Here is a 21,601-nt window from a genome sequence, read left to right on the forward strand (position 1 = left end):
CAGTTTTGTATGTATCACAGTAAATTATGTATTACTGTATCATTGTATTACAGTATCGTATGTATTGTAGTATTACAGTACTTTATGTATCATATTACAGTCTTATATGTATCACAGTATCATTGTATTACAGTATCATATGTATCATAGTATCACAGTATTATATGTATCATATTACAGTCTTATATGTATCACAGTACAATATGTATCACAGTATTACTGTATCATGTATCATAGTATTACAGTGTTATATGTATCACAGTATCATAGTATTACAGTATTATATGTATCACAGTACAATATGTATTACTGTATCGTAGTATTATATTATATGTATCACAATACAATATGTATTACTGTATCATAGTATTACAGTATTACTGTATCATAGTATTACAGTATTATATGTAGCACAGTACAATCTGTATTACTGTATTATAATATACGTATCACAATACAATATGTATTACTGTATCATAGTATTACAGTATTATATGTATCATAGTATTACTGTACTATGTGTATCATGGTATTGCAGTATTATATGTATCACAGTACAATATGTATTACTGTATCATAGTATTACAGTATCATAGTATTACAGTATTATATGTATCACAGTACAATGTCTATTACTGCATCATAGTATTACAGTATTATATGTATCACAGTACAATATGTACTACCGTATCATAGTATTACAGTATCATATGTGTCATAGTATTACAGTATTATATGTATCACAGTACAATGTCTATTACTGTATCATAGTATTACAGTATTATATGTATCACAATACAATATGTATTACTGTACCATAGTATTACAGTATTGTATGTATCATAGTATTCCAGTATCATGTGTGTCACAGTATCGTATGTATCATAGTATTACAGTATTATATGTATCACAATACAATATGTATTACTGTATCATAGTATTACAGTATCATATTCACATAGTATTACAGTGTTATATGTATCACAGTACAATGTCTATTACTGTATCATAGTATTACAGTATTATATATCACAATACAATATGTATTACTGTATCATAGTATTACATTATCGTATGTATCATAGTATTACAGTATTGTATGTATCACAATACAATATGTATTACTGTATCATAGTATTACAGTATCATATGTATCATAGTATTACAGTGTTATATGTATCACAGTACAATGTCTATTACTGTATCATAGTATTACATTATCGTATGTATCATAGTATTACACAATATTACAGTGTAATATGATGTGTGATGACGTGTAATAATAAAAATGCTTCTTTTATGAACTTTTTGTTTTCATCATAAACAAAAATTCCCTAATGGTTGCCATAGAAACACTGTTGCCAATCATGCTTGTGATTGGTGTTTCCTAGGGTAGTGGGCGGAGCTTCTCCCGGCCGGGCAGACATTTTGTTGGCAATGACTGACTCTCTCTGTTTCTCTCTTCGTAGAAACGCTCCCCACACCAGCAGTCAGGGGAGGGTCCCGATTGTCCGCCAGGGAGAAGATGGGCGGCGCCCTCCACTGATGAGCTGAGCCCCCCCGCATCCCCGGGGTCACCGCCGACTGCAGCGTGGTGACTCCTCCCCTAAAGACCGGCGCCGGCCTACTATGGCAATGCATGATATGAGTGGTTCCAAGGGTTTCCCCTGCAAAGAATGTGATATGGTCTGCCCCAGTACTCCCAGTCTTCTAGAACACATGAAAGCACATTACCAGCAAGGAGAGAGTGCACGTTTTGAGTGTGAGCAGTGTGGACGACTTTACAAGCACGCCGCCAGCCTCGCCAACCACAAAAAGTCTCACGAAGTGGGCTCCTTCCAGTGTCCCGTCTGCACCCGCACCCTGCCCAACGCCGTGGCCCTCAAGAACCACCTTCGCATACACACCTTGTCCCCAAGTAGCGCGCACGCCGAGGAGGAGAGCGAGGAGGCTCCTGAGGAAGGAGGTCATCACGAGAGGGACTACGGCCTCGCTCAGGACTTAGCGGACGGCTTCGGGCGCCCGCACCTGAACAACAGCGGCCTGCAGGGCCACGAAGCGGACGAGCACGAGAAGAAAGGTTCCCCCGGGTCGGACGACGCCTGGGACCGACCGTTCAAGTGCGACCAGTGTGACAGAAGCTACCGGCACCACGGCAGCTTGGTGAACCACAAGAAGTGTCACCAGCAAGGAAGCTTCAAGTGCTCCGTGTGCTTCAAACAATTCAGCAACCTGGCCGCCCTCAACAGCCACGAAAGAAGCCACTCCAAGTTCAAGACCCCGGCCGCCCCAATGGTGAGCGGCAGCAGCGGCAGCCTCCTGGAGTCGGAGCGCCGCGGTGGCAGCTCTCAGGCGTCCCAGAGCGATAGCTCCTGCTTCTGCCACCTGTGTCAGATCTCGCTGCCCAACAAGTCCGACTTCCAGGAGCACATTCTCCTGCACAACACCGCCTCACCGTCTCTTGGACTGTCCCGCAGCTTCCCCGCCATCATGCCCCACAATCTGAGTGCGGTTCGATCTCCGGCCTACACTCCGGCCCTCGGGGACCCGTTGCCCTTGCCGCCTTTACCCAGTGACAAAAGGGGTCCTTATGACCCCATAATGGGCCCTCCTGTCAATAATCCCATCTATACGTGTGCGTACTGCGGAGCAGGGCATCCCGACTTGGAGACTCTTAAAGTCCACTACTTGACGCATGACCCTCACTCCGCCTCCCACGGCCAGGACAGTTCCATCCTCAACTCCGAGACGCTAAGTTCCGCTTCCCAGGGCTCAGTGTCTTCCCCTTCTGGAGGCCACGTGGCACAGTCCGGTTCTCCCGAGGACGCGGATCGTCGCTTTAAGTGTGGCGAGTGTGGCAAGAGCTACCGGCACGCAGGCAGCCTTGTCAACCACAAGCGCTGCCATCAGACGGGCCACTATCAGTGTAGCGTCTGTTGCAAGCAGTACCCTCACCTGGCGGCGCTGCACAGCCACCTGCGAAGCCACAAGGGCCGCTCCTCCAACCAGCAGCTCGGCGACGGCAATGACTGGTTGTCTCCAGAGCCTCTCACGTTGGACTCTCAGCAGAGCTACGTGCAGGAGGGCAGGGGCACCACCACGCCCATCTCTCTCTCCGCCAGCCTCACTGACGCGGCCCACTTTGTCCCGGATGCCGGACACAACAGCGCTCTGGACTCACTGGAGTTCCACGAGCGCTTCGACGGCGGCTCGACTCACCGACAGGCCGACCGCCATGTGTGCGCCGACTGCGGCGAGATGTACGCCGATGTGTCAGGCATTAAGTCCCACATGTGCCCGCGCCGTGGTCAAGCGGCGCCTCCGCAGCAGAGCAACATGTCCAACGGCTTCCTGGGCAACATGAACTACCACAGCACCAGTAGCAACTCCATGGCCGCCGGCAGCCTGAAGGAGGGAAGCGGCCAACGACCGTACTCTCAGACCGGAGGCAAGAGGATGGCCACTGCCGACAAGAACGACGAGGATGACGGGGAAGTCTACCAGTGCTCCGTGTGCGGAAACCACTACGCCAGCCTCAGAGCCTTGCGCAGCCATCTGCGAAGTCATGCCAACAATCCCAGCGGCCCTGGACCGTCCAGCCTGCAGCAGGATTGGAGGATGATCTGCCCCACATGCGGACAAAGTTTCTCCAGGAAGCAGGACCTCCTAAATCACCAGCTAGTCCACGGCCCACAAAGACCGGACGGGCAACAACAGGGCATCGGAGGGACTTCCAGCAATGGCGGCGACAAGATGGACGGGCGCAGCCACATCTGCGTAGACTGTGGTATGTTTTTTGCCGACCGTCACCACCTGATCACTCACCTGTGTCCCGGCAAGAATCGAGCCGGTTCCTTGGCTAAGCAGGGCCTAAACGGAGCCAAAAGGATGTCCGGAGGTGAGGGCGTCGCCGGAGGAAGCCGCGACTTTGCCGGGAACGGACGTCGGCCAATGATGGACCAGAGTGACAAACCCCACAAGTGTGACCAGTGTGGGCGGGGCTACAGGCACCCGTGCTCCCTCCTCAACCACAAGAAGTCCCACAAGACGGGTGTGTTCCGCTGCCTGGTGTGTCAGAAACGTTACTACAACCTGCTGGCCCTCAAGAACCACCAGAGGACTCACTTCGATCTCAAGAGGTACGGCGCCGCCATTTTACCACTGCTCATTTGAAAACGCTAGTATCAATCATCGCTCAACTCAATAAAAATCTAAGGTGTTCACGTAACCGCGTACGGAGTCACAGAATTGGCCTATAAAACAGAATCAGCTGTTAAATGTCAGAGAAATGGTTGTCACTGTGAGGAGAAGAAACATTCATTTGTTTGGGAAAATAATCATTCATCCCCAAAACACTTCCTGAACTAAACAATTTGGAGACTTGAAAGTAGAAAGCTGAAGCTAGCAAGAACAATCATACACTGTTACACACATCCATCATCTGTTGTGTTGTTGTGAATCATGGATGTAACATCACAAACAATCATACACACACAACACATGTCATCTGTTGTGTTGTTGTGAACGACATCATGGATGTAACATCACAAACAATCATACACACATCCGTCATCTGTTGTGTTGTTGTGAACGACATCATGGATGTAACATCAATGTACAAACAATCATACACACATCCATCATCTGTTGTGTGGTTGTGAACAACGACATGGATGTAACACAGGGGTCGGCAACCCGCGGCTCCGGAGCCGCATGTGGCTCTTTGACCACTCTGATGCGGCTCAGCTGCATACTTGCCGACCCTCCCGGTTTTCCCAGTATATTTAACGAACCCCCCGATTTTCCCAGGAGACTGCCTCTCCTAGAAATCTCCCAGGGCAAATATTATCCTATTTTCACTCCAATGACTTAATCAAGGGCGTGCCCTAATGGCACTGCATTAATTGTACCCTATAGCATTTACAAACAGCGTGCCAGCCCGGCCACATGTTATATGTTGCTTTTACTTGCACACGTAGGAGACAGCAAAGCATACTTGCTCAACAGCCACACAGCTTACACTGACGGTAGTCATACAAAAACAACTTTAACACTGTTACGTTACAAATATGCGCCACACTGTGAACCCACACCAAAAAAGAATGACAAACACATTTCTGGAGAACATCCGCACCGTAACACAACACAACCAATACCCAGAATCCCATGCAGCCCTAACTCTTCCGGTCTACATTATACACCCCCGCTACCACCAAACCCCCCCACACATCAAACCCCCCCCCCCCTCCGTGCGTCGGTTGAGCGGAAGAGTTAGGGCTGCATGGGATTCTGGATATTTGTTGTGTTGTGTTTATGTTGTGTTACAGTGCAGATGTTCTCCAGAAATGTGTTTGTCATTCTTTTTTGGTGTGGGTTCAAAGTGTGGCGCTTATTTGTAACGTAACAGTGTTAAAGTTGTTTTTGTACGACTACCGTCAGTGTAAGCTGTGTGGCTGTTGAACAAGTATGCCTTGCTGGCACTTGTGTGGGCAAGCAAAAGCTGCATTCTACATGTGGCCAAGCAGGTTTCGCTGTTTGGGCAGGCTGTAGAGGCCAGAGGGCGCTATAAGCAGTGCCATCACGCCCTGATATTCGGGGGTCTCCCGGAAAAAATGAGAGGGTTGGCAAGAAAGACGCTAACAAGCGCCATTCAATTAAAAGTCGCGGGCCGCACTAACATTAAATTACCATATTGAGATGCGTGCCGGTGCGTGTGTCAGAGACCCCTGGTTAACATAGCGCAAAGCAATTTAAGCTTTGTATGCGGTGTTTTTCATTTTACATTTTCAACATTTTTTTGTGGCTGTCATTGTTTTCTTTAATTTGTGAAACTTTCCAAAATGGCTCTTTGAGTGGTAAAATGTTGCCGACCCCTGATGTAACATCACAAACAATCATACACACACAACACATGTCATCTGTTGTGTTGTTGTGAACGACATCATGGATGTAACATCAATGTACAATTAATCATACACATCTCATCTGTTAAGCCTCCGCCCTCAGCAAGGAGGGAGGGCTCATGATAGGAGCGCCACGAGCAACGTTCCCTCTAAGGTGCGCGCCTGTGCAATTGCGCACTGCTCAAGCGTCCTCTGCGCACGGCAAATCTATGCCACGCACAAAATCAAATCAAAAAATAAGCGCATAACAATTTTCGACACACGGACACGACAGAGGAAACAGTTTTCGTGATCATTGTTCAAATATTGTAACGTCTGTCGAGACGCTTTGAGGACATGAATTCCATCCATCACTTTACTGAGCAAAACTCTTTATTGTCGGCCATAAACACATCACCAAAACATTAGTAAAAAAAATGATATCTAGCCAAAGTGGTCATTTTCTGCAGTACAAACCAGACCAAAAGCAACTTTGTTATATCAACAGCAGCCGCTCGCTCTTTCTCACTTGCGCCAACACATGCACATTTGGCACTTAGCCAGTGATGCGTTTACAGCCACACAAAAAGTCGGACAACTCCAACACCACACATTAAGTGTCATTCCAGGTCGTTACTCTATGATTTACCAATCAAATGTGTGCTTATTCTAGTGTCATTTATTAGGAATATTCATTTATAAATATTAATCATGAAATGCTGTTAGTATATTAAATAAATACTAATAAAAAATATATATTTTACAAACAGGAAGTTGCAGGAATGTACACATGATCCCCTGCTTACATCTCATTGTGCAACATGTGGATGTTTTAATGGGAACTAAATGCAATGTCTGAAAGGGGTACAAACTATTTCCAAAGCAGGACCTCCACCCAGACAAACAATACAAGTACACAGTTCATTGTTGGCCCTGCGATGAGGTGGGGACTTTTCCAGGGTGTACACCGCCTTCCGCCCGAATGCAGCTGAGATAGGCTCCAGCGACCCCGAAAGGGACAAGCGGTACAAAATGGATGGATGGATGGAGATGTAACTTGTTATTTAGTCAGGTTTGGGACAGGTGTGCTGCGGGTGTAGCCACAGTGTGCACGTGTGATGTCGCTCACATGGCCTCCACTCAATGCTCAGGGAGTTTTTGTCTTTGCTCACACACATGAACATTTAGAGGGAACATTGGCCACGAGTTTCATGTTCCGTCATTTAGTCAAATAACGCGACAGAAATGGACGTGAAGACCACAGAAAAGATATCTGTGGCAAAAATGCAAACTTTGTGTAAATATCTTGACAATTTTGAGATGATTTTATAAGTCAAGAAGGTGAGGCAGCAGCTCACACATTCTCATACTTTCTGTAACACCCAGGAAGAAATGATGTCAGCCATCTTGAAAAATGTCTCAACTAAAATATACGTGAAGGAGCCCAGAATAGTTTTTAATTGAAATGTTGACAATATTTCAGGAGGAAACCTTACAAAGTGTATACAATTGTGTAGATGAGTTATTGTGATGTAGAATCATTTTAACAATTTTCCCAGGAGATTTTTCATATTTAGAAATAAAATGTTGACGCTCCTCTTAGACACACGTTTTGTTATGTTACAGCCTTATTCCAAAATTGATACATTTTTGTCCTCAAAATTCTACACACAATAAAGACAATGTAAGTTTTTGTTGTTTTTTTGTTTGCAAATATATATAAAAAATAAAGAACGATTGGTACATATTTAGTGACAGCCTTTGCTCAATACTTTGTATGTACAGAGACTTTCTGGATAAAAGCAGCCTGATGGAGCTTGAGAGGTGCTGCATCGAGGAAAGAGAGAACGTGCCCAAAGATAGGTGTGCCAACATTGTGGCATTCTATTCAAAATGGCTTTCTGCCTGCTATTTTGGAGCTTGTGGCTCAAGTAACTAACGCCATTACAATTCCCCCACACTGCGGAATGGACCGAGGGTCATAAAAGAGTCAGAACGCATGCGCGTTAATCACGTGTCAAAAAATATGAAAGGAACTTGTCTAACAGCCCTACTTTTCATCTCATCATTTCGGCTGGTCCGCCCTGAGATGGGTAGGTTGTGAGTTCAAACCCCGGCCGAGTCATACCAAAGACTATAAAAATGGGAGCCATGACCTCCCTGCTTGGCACTCAGCATCAAGGCTTGGAATTGGGGGTTAGATCACCAAAAATGATTCCCGGGCGCGGCCACAGCTGCTGCCCACTGCTCCCCTCACCCCCCAGGGAGTGAACAAGGGGATGGGTCAAATGCAGAGGACAAATTTCACCACACCTAGTGTGTGTGTGTGACAATCATTGCTACTTTAACTTTAACTTTTTAGTTTTAGAATTCTGGCTTTTTATCTCATAATTATGACTTTTTTTCTAATAATTATGACAATTTATCTCATAGTTTTTTACTGTCTTTTCTCATAAGTGCAGCTTTTGTATCTCATAATTATGACCTTTTCTCATGATTACAACTTACAACTGGGGTATTAGTTTTGTATTTTTTGGCATTCAAAATTCAAATGAAGTATTGAGCAAATGTCTGAATACTTATGCACGTGTTATTTTTAATATACGTTCAAATTTAAAAAGGAGAAACCCTTTTTTACATTGTCAATGTGGGGTATCGTGTAGAATTTTGAGGACAAAAATAAATGAATTCCATTTTGGAATAAGGCTGTCATGTAACGAAATGTAGAAGACGTGACGCGCTGTGAATACTTTCTGATACACTGTATCTCACTCCTGTCCTACAAACAACTGAAGTATTGTCCAGATATAATATTCATCTTTAAATAACTTTCATAATATCACGCATCCACCTCCTTGACTACTAGCAATTGATATCGGCCCTGAGGAAAATGTATCGGTCGATTTCTTCTTCTTCTTCTTCTCCAAAATCCAAACTGTTCAGTCTCACTCGTGAAGTCTTCCTTCATGCGCTGCTTCCTCTGCTCTGCAGGGGGCGATAACACAATGTACAATCAAGCAGCAGTAGAAGAAGACACATACTGTATATAGATTCATGTATGCATGTATGTATCTCTGCTACAAACACAGTACGCATTAGGAGGAAGACAGGAAGTCGACACTGTGGGAGCAGAGGTCCAAACATGCAGCGCACCACCACAAGTGTCGCTGCCGCTGTGGAAGTGTGCAGAACACCTCCACAAGCATGGCCTCTGCTGTGGAAGTGTGCAGAAAACCTCCACAAGTGTCGCCCCCGCAGTGCAGAACACCTCCACAAGCATGACCTCTGCTGTGGAAGTGTGCAGAACACCTCCACAAGTGTCGCCTCCGCTGTGGAAGTGTGCAGAACACTTCCACAAGTGTCTCCTCCGCTGTGGAAGTGTGCAAAACACCTCCACAAGTGTCGCCCCCGCAGTGCAGAACACCTCCACAAGCATGACCTCTGCTGTGGAAGTGTGCAGAACACCTCCACAAGTGTCGCCTCCGTTGTGGAAGTGTGCAAAACACCTCCACAAGTGTCGCCCCCGCAGTGCAGAACACCTCCACAAGCATGACCTCTGCTGTGGAAGTGTGCAGAACACCTCCACAAGTGTCGCCCCCGCAGTGCAGAACACCTCCACAAGCATGACCTCTGCTGTGGAAGTGTGCAGAACACCTCCACAAGTGTCGCCCCCGCAGTGCAGAACACCTCCACAAGCATGACCTCTGCTGTGGAAGTGTGCAGAACACCTCCACATAGTACTTCCGGTTAGTATTGGAGTAGTGAACTATCGGAAGTACTTCATGTTCGTATCGTAGCACTGAACTATCGGAACTGCTTACTGTTTGTATCGGAGTAGTAAACTGTTGGTAGTACTTCCTGTTTGTATCAGAGTAATGAACTGTTGATAGTACTTCCTGTTTGTATCGGAGTAGTGAACTATCGGAAGTACTTCATGTTCGTATCGTAGCACTGAACTATCGGAAGTGCTTACTGTTTGTATCGGAGTAGTAAACTGTTGGTAGTACTTCCTGTTTGTATCAGAGTAATGAACTGTTGGTAGTACTTCCTGTTTGTATCAGAGTAATGAACTGTTGATAGTACTTCCTGTTTGTATCAGAGTAATGAACTGTTGATAGTACTTCCTGTTTGTATCGGAGTAGTGAACTATCAATCAATCAATGTTTATTTATATAGCCCTAATCACAAGTGTCTCAAAGGGCTGCTCAAGCCACAACGACATCCTCGGCTCAGATCCCACATCAGGGCAAGGAAAAACTCAACCAAATGGGATAACAATGAGAAAGCTTGGAGGGGACCGCAACTACTGTTGATAGTACTTCCTGTTTGTATCGTAGTAGTAAATTATTGGTAGTATTTCCTGTTTGAATTGGAGTAGCGGACTGTTGGTAGTACTTGTTGTTTGTATCGGAGTATTGAACAATTGTTAGTACTTCCTGTTTGTATCATAGCAGTGAACAATCGGAAGTGCTTACTGTTTGTATCGGAGTAGTGAACTGTTGGTAGTACTTCCTGTTTGTATCGGAGTAGTAAACTGTTGTTAGTACTTCCTGTTTGTATCGGAGTAGTGAACTTTTGTTAGTACTTCCTGTTTGTATCAGGGTAGTGAACTATCGGATGTACTTCCTAATAGTATCAGAGTAGTGAACAATTCTTAGTACTTCCTGTTTGTATTGGAGTGGTGAACTATTGGTGGTACTTCCTGTTTGTATCAGAGTAGTGAACTATTGGTGGTACTTCCTGTTTGTATCGGAGTAGTGAACTATTAGAAGTACTTCCTGTTTGTATCGAAGTAGTGAACTATCGGTTGTACATTCTGTTTGTATCGGAGTAGTGAACTGTTGGTAGTACCTCCTGTTTGTATCGGAGTAGTGAACTATTGGTAGGACTTCCTGTTTGTATCGGAGTAGTGAACTGTTGGTAGTACTTCCTGTTTGTATCGGAGTAGTGAACTATTGGTAGTACTTCCTAATAGTATCGGAGTAGTGAACTATCGGAAGTGCTTACTGTTCTTATCGGAGTAGTGAACTGTTGGTTGTACTTCCTGTTTGTATCAGAATAGTGAACTATCGGTAGTACTTCCTGTTTGTATCGGACTAGTGAACTATTGGTAGTACTTCCTGTTTGTATTGCAGTAGTGAACTATTGGTAGTACTTGTCTGTATCAGAGTAGTGAACTATTGATAATATTTCCTGTTTGTATTGTAGTTGTGAACTATTGGTAGTAATTCCTGTTTGTATCGGAGTAGTGAATTGATGATAGTACTTCCCTTTTGTATCGGAGTAGTGAACTGATGGTAGTACTTCCCTTTTGTATCGGAGTAGTGAACTATTGGTAGTACTTCCTGTTTGAATCGGAGTAGTGAACTTTTGGCAGTACTTCCTGTTTGTATCGGAGTAGTGAACTATTGGTAATATTTCATGTTTGTATCGGATTAACTATTGGTAATACTGTTTCTATAAATTGTAGTGAACTAGTGGTAGTACTTCCTGTTTGTATCAGAGTAGTGAACTATTGGTAGTACAAACCCTGTTTCCATATGAGTTGGTAAATGGTGTTAGATGTAAATATAAACGGAATACAATGATTTGCAAATCCTTTTCAAGCCATATTCAGTTGAATATGCTACAAAGACAACATATTTCATGTTCAAACTCATAAACTTTTTCTTTTTTTTGCAAATAATAATTAACTTTATAATTTGATGGCAGCAACACGTGACAAAGAAGTTGGGAAAGGTGGCAATAAATACTGATAAAGTTGAGGAATGCTCATCAAACACTTATTTGGAACATCCCACAGGTGTGCAGGCTAATTGGGAACAGGTGGGTGCCATGATTGGCTATAAAAGTAGATTCCATGAAATGCTCAGTCATTCACAAACAAGGATGGGGCGAGGGTCACCACTTTGTCAACAAATGCCTGAGCTAATTGTTGAACAGTTTAAGAACAACCTTTCTCAAGCAGCTATTGCAAGGAATTGAGGGATTTCACCATCTACGCTCCGTAATATCATCAAAGAGAATGTGGAGAAATCACTGCAGGTAAGCAGCTAAGCCCGTGACCTTCCATCCCTCAGGCTGTACTGCATCAACAAGCCACATCAGTGTGTAAAGGATATCACCACATGGGCTCAGGAACACTTCAGAAAACCACTGTCAGTAACTACAGTTGGTCGCTACATCTGTAAGTGCAAGTTAAAACTCTACTATGCAAGGCGAAAACCATTTACCAACAACACCCAGAAACGCTTCGCTGGGCCTGAGCTCATCTAAGATGGACTGATACAAAGTGGAAAAGTGTTCTGTGGTCTGACGAGTCCACATTTCAAATTGTTTTTGGAAACTGTGGACGTCGTGTCCTCCGGACCAAAGAGGAAAAGAACCATCCGGATTGTTCTAGGGTGAAAGTGTAAAAGGCAGCATGTGTGATGGTATGGGGGTGTATTAGTGGTCAAGACATGTTCTAGGGTGAAAGTGTAAAAGGCAGCATGTGTGATGGTATGGGGGTGTATTAGTGGTCAAGACATGTTCTAGGGTGAAAGTGTAAAAGCCAGCATGTGTGATGGTATGGGGGTGTATTAGTGGTCAAGACATGTTCTAGGGTGAAAGTGTAAAAGTCAGCATGTGTGATGGTATGGGGGTGTATTAGTGGTCAAGACATGTTCTAGGGTGAAAGTGTAAAAGGCAGCATGTGTGATGGTATGGGGGTGTATTAGTGGTCAAGACATGTTCTAGGGTGAAAGTGTAAAAGGCAGCATGTGTGATGGTATGGGGGTGTATTAGTGGTCAAGACATGTTCTAGGGTGAAAGTGTAGAAGGCAGCATGTGTGATGGTATGGGGGTGTATTAGTGGTCAAGACATGTTCTAGGGTGAAAGTGTAAAAGGCAGCATGTGTGATGGTATGGGGGTGTATTAGTGGTCAAGACATGTTCTAGGGTGAAAGTGTAAAAGGCAGCATGTGTGATGGTATGGGGGTGTATTAGTGGTCAAGACATGTTCTAGGGTGAAAGTGTAAAAGGCAGCATGTGTGATGGTATGGGGGTGTATTAGTGGTCAAGACATGTTCTAGGGTGAAAGTGTAAAAGTCAGCATGTGTGATGGTATGGGGGTGTATTAGTGGTCAAGACATGGGTAACTTACACATCTGTGAAGGCACCATTAATGCTGAAAGGTACATACAGCTTTTGGAGCAACATACACTACCGTTCAAAAGTTTGGGGTCACCCAAACAATTTAGTGTTCGAGCCTTCATTTCTAAGAACAAGAATAGATTGTCGAGTTTCAGATGAAAGTTCTCTTTTTCTGGCCATTTTGAGCGTTTAATTGAGCCCACAAATGTGATGCTCCAGAAAGTCAACCTGCTCAAAGGAAGGTCAGTTTTGTAGCTTCTGTAACGAGCTAAAGTGTTTTCAGATGTGTGAACATGATTGCACAAGGGTTTTCTAATCATCAATTAGCCTTCTGAGCCAATGAGCAAACACATTCAAGTTTCAAGTTTATTCACAATACCATAGAACAATTACAATAGTAGTGAATATCATTTAAAGATATTGGTAAGTGAAAAGGTCCCCCAAATAAGCTAGGAGAAGCTTTTAACAGGGGGTCCAAGGACAGTATATACATGGAATGATGAAAAATGGTAGCAAGCACAACAACAACAACAACAAAAAACAACAACACTATATGATAAACACAAGATAATAGTACTAAAGCACGCATACACATACACACATACACATACATACATACACACATACACATACACACATACACATACATACATACACACATACACACATACACATACACACATACACACATACACATACACACATACATTCATTCGACCATGCAAAACCCAACAGTAGTCAACCCCACATGAGGCATTAGAGATAGGTGGTTAATAGGTAAGTTTTCAGTTTCTTTTTGAAGTTGGAGAATGGATACTGCATCTTGAGGCTCTCATTAAGCCGGTTCCAAATCTTAGGTCCCCTGCATACAACACTTGGATCGGTACAAGCCAGTAGACCATGTTTACCTGATATCAGATCTAAGTTACGAGTGTTGTGGGCATGCTGGGGATGGTGGATAGGAACCAAGCTACATTGTACCATTAGAACACTGGAGTGATAGTTGCTGGACATGGGCCTCTATACACCTATGTAGATATTGCACCAAAAAGCAGACATTTGCAGCTAGAATAGTCATTTACCACATTAGCAATGTATAGAGTGTATTTCTGTAAAGTTAAGACTAGTTTAAAGTTATCTTCATTGAAAAGTACAGTGCTTTTCCTTCAAAAATAAGCACATTTACATGTGACCCCAAACTTTTGAACGCTAGTGTATGTTGCCATCCAAGCAACGTTATCATGGACGCCCCTGCTTATTTCAGCAAGACAATGCCAAGCCAGGTGTTACATCAACGTGGCTTCATAGTAAAAGAGTGTGGGTACTAGACTGGCCTGCCTGTAGTCCAGACATTGAAAATGTGTGGCAGCTAAAATATGAGAAGGGAGACTGTTGAACAACTTAAGCTGTACATCAAGCAAGAATGGGAAAGAATTCCACTTCAAAAATGTGTCTCCTCACTTCCCAAACCTTTACTGAGTGTTGTTAAAAGGAAAGGCCATGTAACACAGTGGTGAACATGCCCTTTCCCAACTACTTTGGCACGTGTTGCAGCCATGAAATTCTAAGTTCATTATTATCTGCCAAAAAAAAAAAAAGTTTATGAGTTTGAACATGAAATATGTTGTCTTTGTAGCATATTCAACTGAATATGGCTTGAAAAGGATTTGCAAATCATTGTATTCTGTTTATATTTACATCTAACACAATCTCCCAACTCATATGGAAACGGGGTTTGTAGTTGGGAAAGGGCATGTTCACCACTGTGTTACATCACCTTTTCTTTTAACAACACTCAGTAAACGATTGGGAACTGAGGAAACTTATTGTTGAAGCTTTGAAAGTGGAATTCTTTCCCATTCTTGTTTTATGTAGAGCTTCAGTCGTTCAACAGTCCGGGGGTCTCCGCTGTCCTATTTTAGGCTTCAGTCTGCGCCACACATTTTCAATGGGAGACAGGTCTGGACTGCAGGCGGGCCAGGAAAGTACCCGCACTCTTTTTTTACGAAGCCACGCTGTTGTAACACGGGCTGAATGTGGCTTGGCATTGTCTTGCTGAAATAAGCAGGGGCGTCCATGAAAAAGACAGCGCTTAGATGGCAGCATATGTTGTTCCAAAAGCTGTATGTACCTTTCAGCATTAATGGTGCCTTCACAGATGTGTAAGTTACCCATGTCTTGACCACTAATACACCCCCATACCATCACACATGCTGCCTTTTACACTTTCACCCTAGAACATGTCTTGACCACTAATACACCCCCATACCATCACACATGCTGCCTTTTACACTTTGCGTTGATAACAGTCTGGATGGTTCGCTTCCCCTTTGGTCTGGATGACACGATGTTGAATATTTCCAAAATCAATTTGAAATGTGGACTCGTCAGACCACAGAACACTTTTCCACTTTGTATCAGTCCATCTTAGATGATCTCGGGCCCAGAGAAGCCGGCGGCGTTTCTGGGTGTTGTTGATAAATGTCTTTCGCTTTGCATAGTAGAGCTTTAACTTGCACTTACAGATGTAGCGACTAACTGTATTTAGTGACAGTGGTTTTCTGAAGTGTTCCTGAGCCCATGTGGTGATATCCTTTAGATCAGGGGTCGGCAGCCTTTACCACTCAAAGAGCCATTTTGGAAAGTTTCACAAATTAAAGAAAACAATGGGAGCCACAAAATTTTTTTGATAATTTAAAATGAAAAACACCGCATACAAAGCTTAAATTGCTTTGCGCTATGTTAACCAGGGGTCTCTGACACACGCACCGGCACGCATCTTAATATGGAAATTTAATGTTAGTGCGGCCCGCGACTTTTAATTGAATGGCGCTTGTTAGCATCTTTCTTGCCAACCCTCTCAATTTTCCGGGAGACTCCCAAATTTCAGGACGTGCTTGCACTGCTTTTAGCGCCCCCTACAGCCTGCCCAAACAGCGTACCTGCTTGGCCACATGTAGAATGCAGCTTTTGCTTGCTCACGTAAGTGACAGCAAGGCATACTTGTTCAACAGCCACACAGCTTACACTGACGGTAGCCGTACAAAAACAACTTTAACACTGTTACGTTACAAATATGCGCCACACTTTGAACCCACACCAAAAAAGAATGACAAACACATTTCTGGAGAACATCTGCACTGTAACGCAACATAAACACAACACAACAAATACCCAGAATCCCATGCAGCCCTAACTCTTCCGCTCAACCGATGCACGGAGAGGGGGTGTGGGGGGTGTGTGTGTGATGTGTGGGGGGGTTTGGTGGTAGCGGGGGTGTATAATGTAGACTGGAATAGTTAGGGCTGCATGGGATTCTGGGTATTTGTTGTGTTGTGTTACGGTGCGGATGTTCTCCAGAAATGTTTTTGTCATTCTGTTTTGGTGTGGGTTCACAGTGTGGCGCATATTTGTAACGTAACAGTGTTACAGTTGTTTTATAAGGCCACCGTCAGTGTAAGCTGTGTGGCTGTTGAGCAAGTATGCCTTGCTGTCGCCTACGTGTGCAAGTAAAAGCAACATATAACATGTGGCCGGGCTGGCACGCTGTTTGTAAATGCTATAGGGTACAATTAATGCAGTGCCATTAGGGCACGCCCTTGATTAAGTCATTAGAGTGAAAATAGGATAATATTTGCCCTGGGAGATTTCTAGGAGAGGCAGTCTCCCGGGAAAATCGGGGGGGTCGTTAAGTATACTGGGAAAACCGGGTGGGTCGGCAAGTAGGCAGCTGAGCCGCATCAGAGTGGTCAAAGAGCCACATGCGGCTCCGGAGCCGCGGGTTGCCGGCCCCTGCTTTAGAGATTGATGTGGGTTTTTGATACAGTGCCGTCTGAGGGATGGAAGGTCACGCTCATTCAATGTTGGTTTCCGGCCATGCTGCTTACCTGCAGTGATTTCTCCACATTCTCTGAACCTTTTGATGATATTACGGAGCGTAGATGGTGAAATCCCTACATTTCTTGCAATTGCACTTTGAGAAAGGTTGTTCTTAAACTGTTTGACTATTTGCTCACGCAGTTGTTGACAAAGTGGTGTACCTCGCACCATCCTTTCTTGTGAAAGACTGAGCATTTTTTGGGAAGCTGTTTTTATACCCAATCATGGCACCCACCTGTTCCCAATTAGCCTGCACACCTGTGGGATGTTCCAAATAAGTGTTTGATGAGCATTCCTCAACTTTATCAGTATTTATTGCCACCTTTCCCAACTTCTTTGGCACGTGTTGCTGCCATCAAATTATAAAGTTAATGATTATTTGCAAAAAAAATAAAGTTTATGAGTTTGAACATGAAATATGTTGTCTTTGTAGCATATTCAACTGAATATGGCTTGAAAAGGATTTGCAAATCATTGTATTCCGTTTATATTTACATCTAACACCATTTCCCAACTCATATGGAAACGGGGTTTGTACTTCCTTTTTGTATCGGAGTAGTGAACGGTTGGTAGTACTTCCTGTTTGTATTGGATTAGTGAACTATCGAAAGTACTTCCTGTTTTTATCGGAGTAGTGAACAATTGGTAGTACTTTCTGTTTGTATCTGAGTAGTGAACTATTGGTAGTACTCTTTTTTTCTGGATCGGAGTAGTGAACTATCAGAAGTACTTCTTGTTTGTATGGTAGCAGTGAACTATTGGTAGTACTTCCTGTTTTTATCGGATTAGTGAACTATCGAAAGTACATCCTGTTTGTATCGGAGTAGTGAACTGTTGGTAGTACTTCCCGTTTGTATCGGAGTAGTGAACTGTTGGTAGTACTTCCTGTTTGTATCGGAGTAGTGAACTATCGGAAGTACTTCCTGTTAGTATGGGAGTAGTGAATCGATGTTCCTGTGAGTAGTAACATGTTGATACAAGAATTCAACTTACCTTTGTTTTTTCCCGCTCCAGGCACAAGTGTGAAGAATGCGGGAAGGCCTTCAAGATCCAAAAACAGCTCATCAACCACCTGCGTCTCCACGAGGAACATCGAGCCAAAGGTCTGGTTCGTAGCGGCCCCAATGTTTCCCGCTTCCAGCAGCCGGGGCCGTCTCAGCTGCAGAGCATGCGAGGGGAGTCGTCCAAGGGCCCCGCCCTGAACATTAAATATTCCCAGCAGGGCTTCAAAAAGCCGTACTCGTCCGCCGGAACGTCTCGACCTCAGAAGTTCGACCCGGCCGAGACCGGACGCCGGCCTTTTGCCTGCGAGGAATGCGGGAAGACCTACAGGCACGCGGGCAGCCTGGCCAATCACAAGAACCTGCACAAAATCGGCGAGTACCACTGCAACGTGTGCAACTCCACCTACCCCAACCGGCTGGCCATGAAGAACCACCTGCGGCTGCACTTCGCCCAGAAGAAGCACAACTGCCAGGAGTGCGGGAAAGGTTTTCGCACTCAGAGGCAGCTGGCCACGCACACCACTGCCGGCTTGTGCAAGGGTCCGCAGGGCCCCGGCGCCCAGATGGATTTCGAGTGCGACGGCTGCTGCGAAGGCTTCCCCTCGGCCAACGAGCTGGCGGCGCACGACTGCCCCGCCCAGCACCTGCCCTCGTCCTCGTCGGCCGGCAGCTCCACCAACGTTAGCATAGAAAGGAGCTCGACGGACCTGGACTCGGACGAGCGGCCGTACGCCTGCGACCTGTGCAGCTGCGCCTACAAGCACGCCAGCTCCTTGCTGAACCACAAGCACACGCACAAAACGGGCAACTTCCGCTGCAACTTCTGCGACAAGCCGTACACCAACTACATGGCGCTGCGCAACCACATGCGCATCCACACGCAGCGCAAGAAGCACATCTGCCACACCTGCGGCAAAGCCTTCCGCCTGGCCCGCTTCCTCCGCAACCACCAGAAGGTCCACGAGGAGGGCGCCACACCTTTTGGCTGCCCCACCTGCGGGAAGAGTTTCCAGGGGAGGTCGGGCCTGGCCAGACACCGCTGCGGGGACAACCAGGTAGGCATGGAGGTCCGGAGGAAGCCCACCGCAGCCGCAGGGGAAGGCGAGGAATGTCGGTACACGTGAGTTGTCCTCGCTCGTTTGCCATTGTTGGAAGTGACCATGAATGTAGCTTTCACGTGTCTATTCCAGGTATATGATCTCCAATCCGGCTTCCTTGGGACCATTCGCGTGCCGGAATTCGGATTTTTCTGAAGTTTGGACAAATTGAATTAGTGGAGAGACCAGATAAGTCATCCCGTTTGCTTTCAGTTAGCATCTCTGTGGAATGTTGTGTGTTCATGTGTGTAGACCAGTTCAGGAAGGGGGCGTGGTTAGGGTGTAGCTCCCTGTCCCGGTGCAGCCACTCCCCCTCATCGAGTTGCCGCTTTGGCCACTCATGACTGGCTCAGCCGGATTCCAGATCATATACCTGTGTGACCCGCACGTCCACGGCCGCCCGCGTCTAACGTCTGCGTGTGTTGTGTGCGTGCACAGGTGTGACCAATGCGGACGCTCCTACCGCCACGCCAGCTCCCTCCTCAACCACAAGAACACCCACACGCTGGGCATCTACCACTGCGCCGTGTGCCTCAAGACCTACCCCAACCTGCTGGCCCTCAAGAACCACCGTCGCATCCACTCAGAGACACGCCGCCACCGCTGCCACGACTGCGGCAAAGGTTTCCGCGTCTCCTCGCAGCTCTACAACCACCGGCGGGTGCACCAGAAGCAGCGGGAGCTGACCTGCACCTCGTGCCAGCGCGCCTTCCCTACCCGGGCCAGCTTCCGCTTGCACATGGAGATCAGCCACGGCCAGCCGCAAAAGCCACGCCTCCCCCGTCCGCAACCGGGCTGGGGCTCGGGTCTGGACCTCACCTTGATGCAAGAACAGGGACTGCCGCCCAGGGCGCATGTCTGTGATCAGTGTGGGCGGTCCTACCGCCACGCCAGCTCCCTGGTCAATCACAAGAACAGCCACAAGACCGGGACCTTCTTGTGCAGCTCCTGTCACAAGGAGTTCCCCAACCTGATGTCCCTCAAGAACCACCGCCGCATCCACACCGAGCCCAAACGCTACCAGTGTCCCGAGTGCGGCAAGTCCTTCCGCGTGTCCACGCAGCTCGTCTGCCACCGCCGCATGCACACCAAGGAGAAGCCCTTCAGGTGCACGCGCTGCGACAAGCACTTCTCCTCCAAGTCCAACCTGCGGCACCACATGAAGGTGCACGCCAACTACCTGCCCGCCGGACCCTTCCTTTAAACGCCGCTCGCCTCAATGACTAACGAACAGCGCCATTGACACAAGGGGCGGGGCGAAGCCGAGGCAAGGCGGGGTCTCGTCTTCACTGGTGGCCTTTGTCACAGGTTTTCATGTAGGGGGCGGAGCTATACACACCCGCAGCGAACAGTGGCGGTCACATGACTCACCTTTTTGCTAACGTCACGTGTCATCGGGCATGTGAACTCTGACCTGACCTGACCTGACCTGACCTGAGGGCTTTTTCAGGAAAAGGATTGAAGCTCCGCCTCCTGGCCACTGACCTCATTTATTTATATGATTAACATGTGTAATGACTAGTGTGTAGTGCTCCTATTACCCACAATCCCTCTGTCCATGTAGCGTGCTGTGTTTATGGTTAGCAGCTAGATAGGACAAGGTCATGTGACGTGCGTGCGCTTCCTCTCAGTCATGTGACCTTTTCTAAACAACTTTTATAACCTTTAACCTCTACTCACAATAAATAGATGACTACCACACACACTGGACTGGACTGGAAGACTCCCAGGAACACCCTTTGCCTTTTTTATGCTCAACACACACATTGTCAACGTTTGTCCACTCGCACACACACGCATTGTCAACTTTTGTCCACTCACACACACACACATTGTCAACATTTGTCCACTCACTCATACACACACATTGTCAACTTTTGTCCACTCACACACACAAACATTGTCAACGTTTGTCCACTCGCACACACACACATTGTCAACATTTGTCCACTCACCCATACACACACAAACATTGTCAACGTTTGTCCACTCGCACACACACATTGTCAACGTTTGTCCACTCGCACACACACGCATTGTCAACATTAGTCCACTTACCCACACACACACACATTGTCAACTTTTGTCCACTCACACACACACACATTGTCAACATTTGTCCACTCACCCATACACACACAAACATTGTCAACGTTTGTCCACTCGCACACACACACATTGTCAACATTTGTCCACTCACCCATACACACACACACATTGTCAACTTTTGTCCACTCACACACACACACATTGTCAACGTTTGTCCACTCACCCATACACACACAAACATTGTCAACGTTTGTCCACTCGCACACACACACATTGTCAACATTTGTCCACTCACCCATACACACACACACATTGTCAACTTTTGTCCACTCACACACACACACATTGTCAACGTTTGTCCACTCACCCATACACACACAAACATTGTCAACGTTTGTCCACTCGCACACACACACATTGTCAACATTCGTCCACTCACCCATACACACACACACATTGTCAACTTTTGTCCACTCACACACACACATTGTCAACGTTTGTCCACTCACCCATACACACACAAACATTGTCAACGTTTGTCCACTCGCACACACAC

At 45.9% G+C, this 21,601-nt stretch overlaps 1 protein-coding gene across 4 annotated transcripts in view; it reads left to right on the forward strand.

Moving 5' to 3' along the window:
* si:dkey-89b17.4 (zinc finger protein 646) overlaps positions 1-20,695 on the forward strand; it is a 29,658-nt gene extending 8,963 nt beyond the window's left edge. Inside the window, exons 2-5 of one of the 4 annotated variants that reach the window (XM_062036746.1) lie at positions 1,470-4,139; positions 17,910-19,019; positions 19,090-19,185; positions 19,433-19,582. In XM_062036746.1, coding sequence (XP_061892730.1) covers positions 1,630-4,139; positions 17,910-19,019; positions 19,090-19,168 — 3,699 coding nt within the window. In that variant the 5' untranslated portion in view covers positions 1,470-1,629 and the 3' untranslated portion in view covers positions 19,169-19,185; positions 19,433-19,582. Of the gene's footprint in view, positions 1-1,469; positions 4,140-17,909; positions 19,020-19,089; positions 19,186-19,432 lie in introns of all 4 variants that reach the window. The other 3 variants (XM_062036747.1, XM_062036745.1, XM_062036748.1) reach the window with 3 other exon arrangements.
* Positions 20,696-21,601: the final 906 nt, after the last annotated feature.

The sequence above is a fragment of the Entelurus aequoreus genome, linkage group LG25, assembly GCF_033978785.1.
Source record: "Entelurus aequoreus isolate RoL-2023_Sb linkage group LG25, RoL_Eaeq_v1.1, whole genome shotgun sequence".
NCBI classification, from domain to species: Eukaryota; Metazoa; Chordata; class Actinopteri; order Syngnathiformes; family Syngnathidae; genus Entelurus; species Entelurus aequoreus.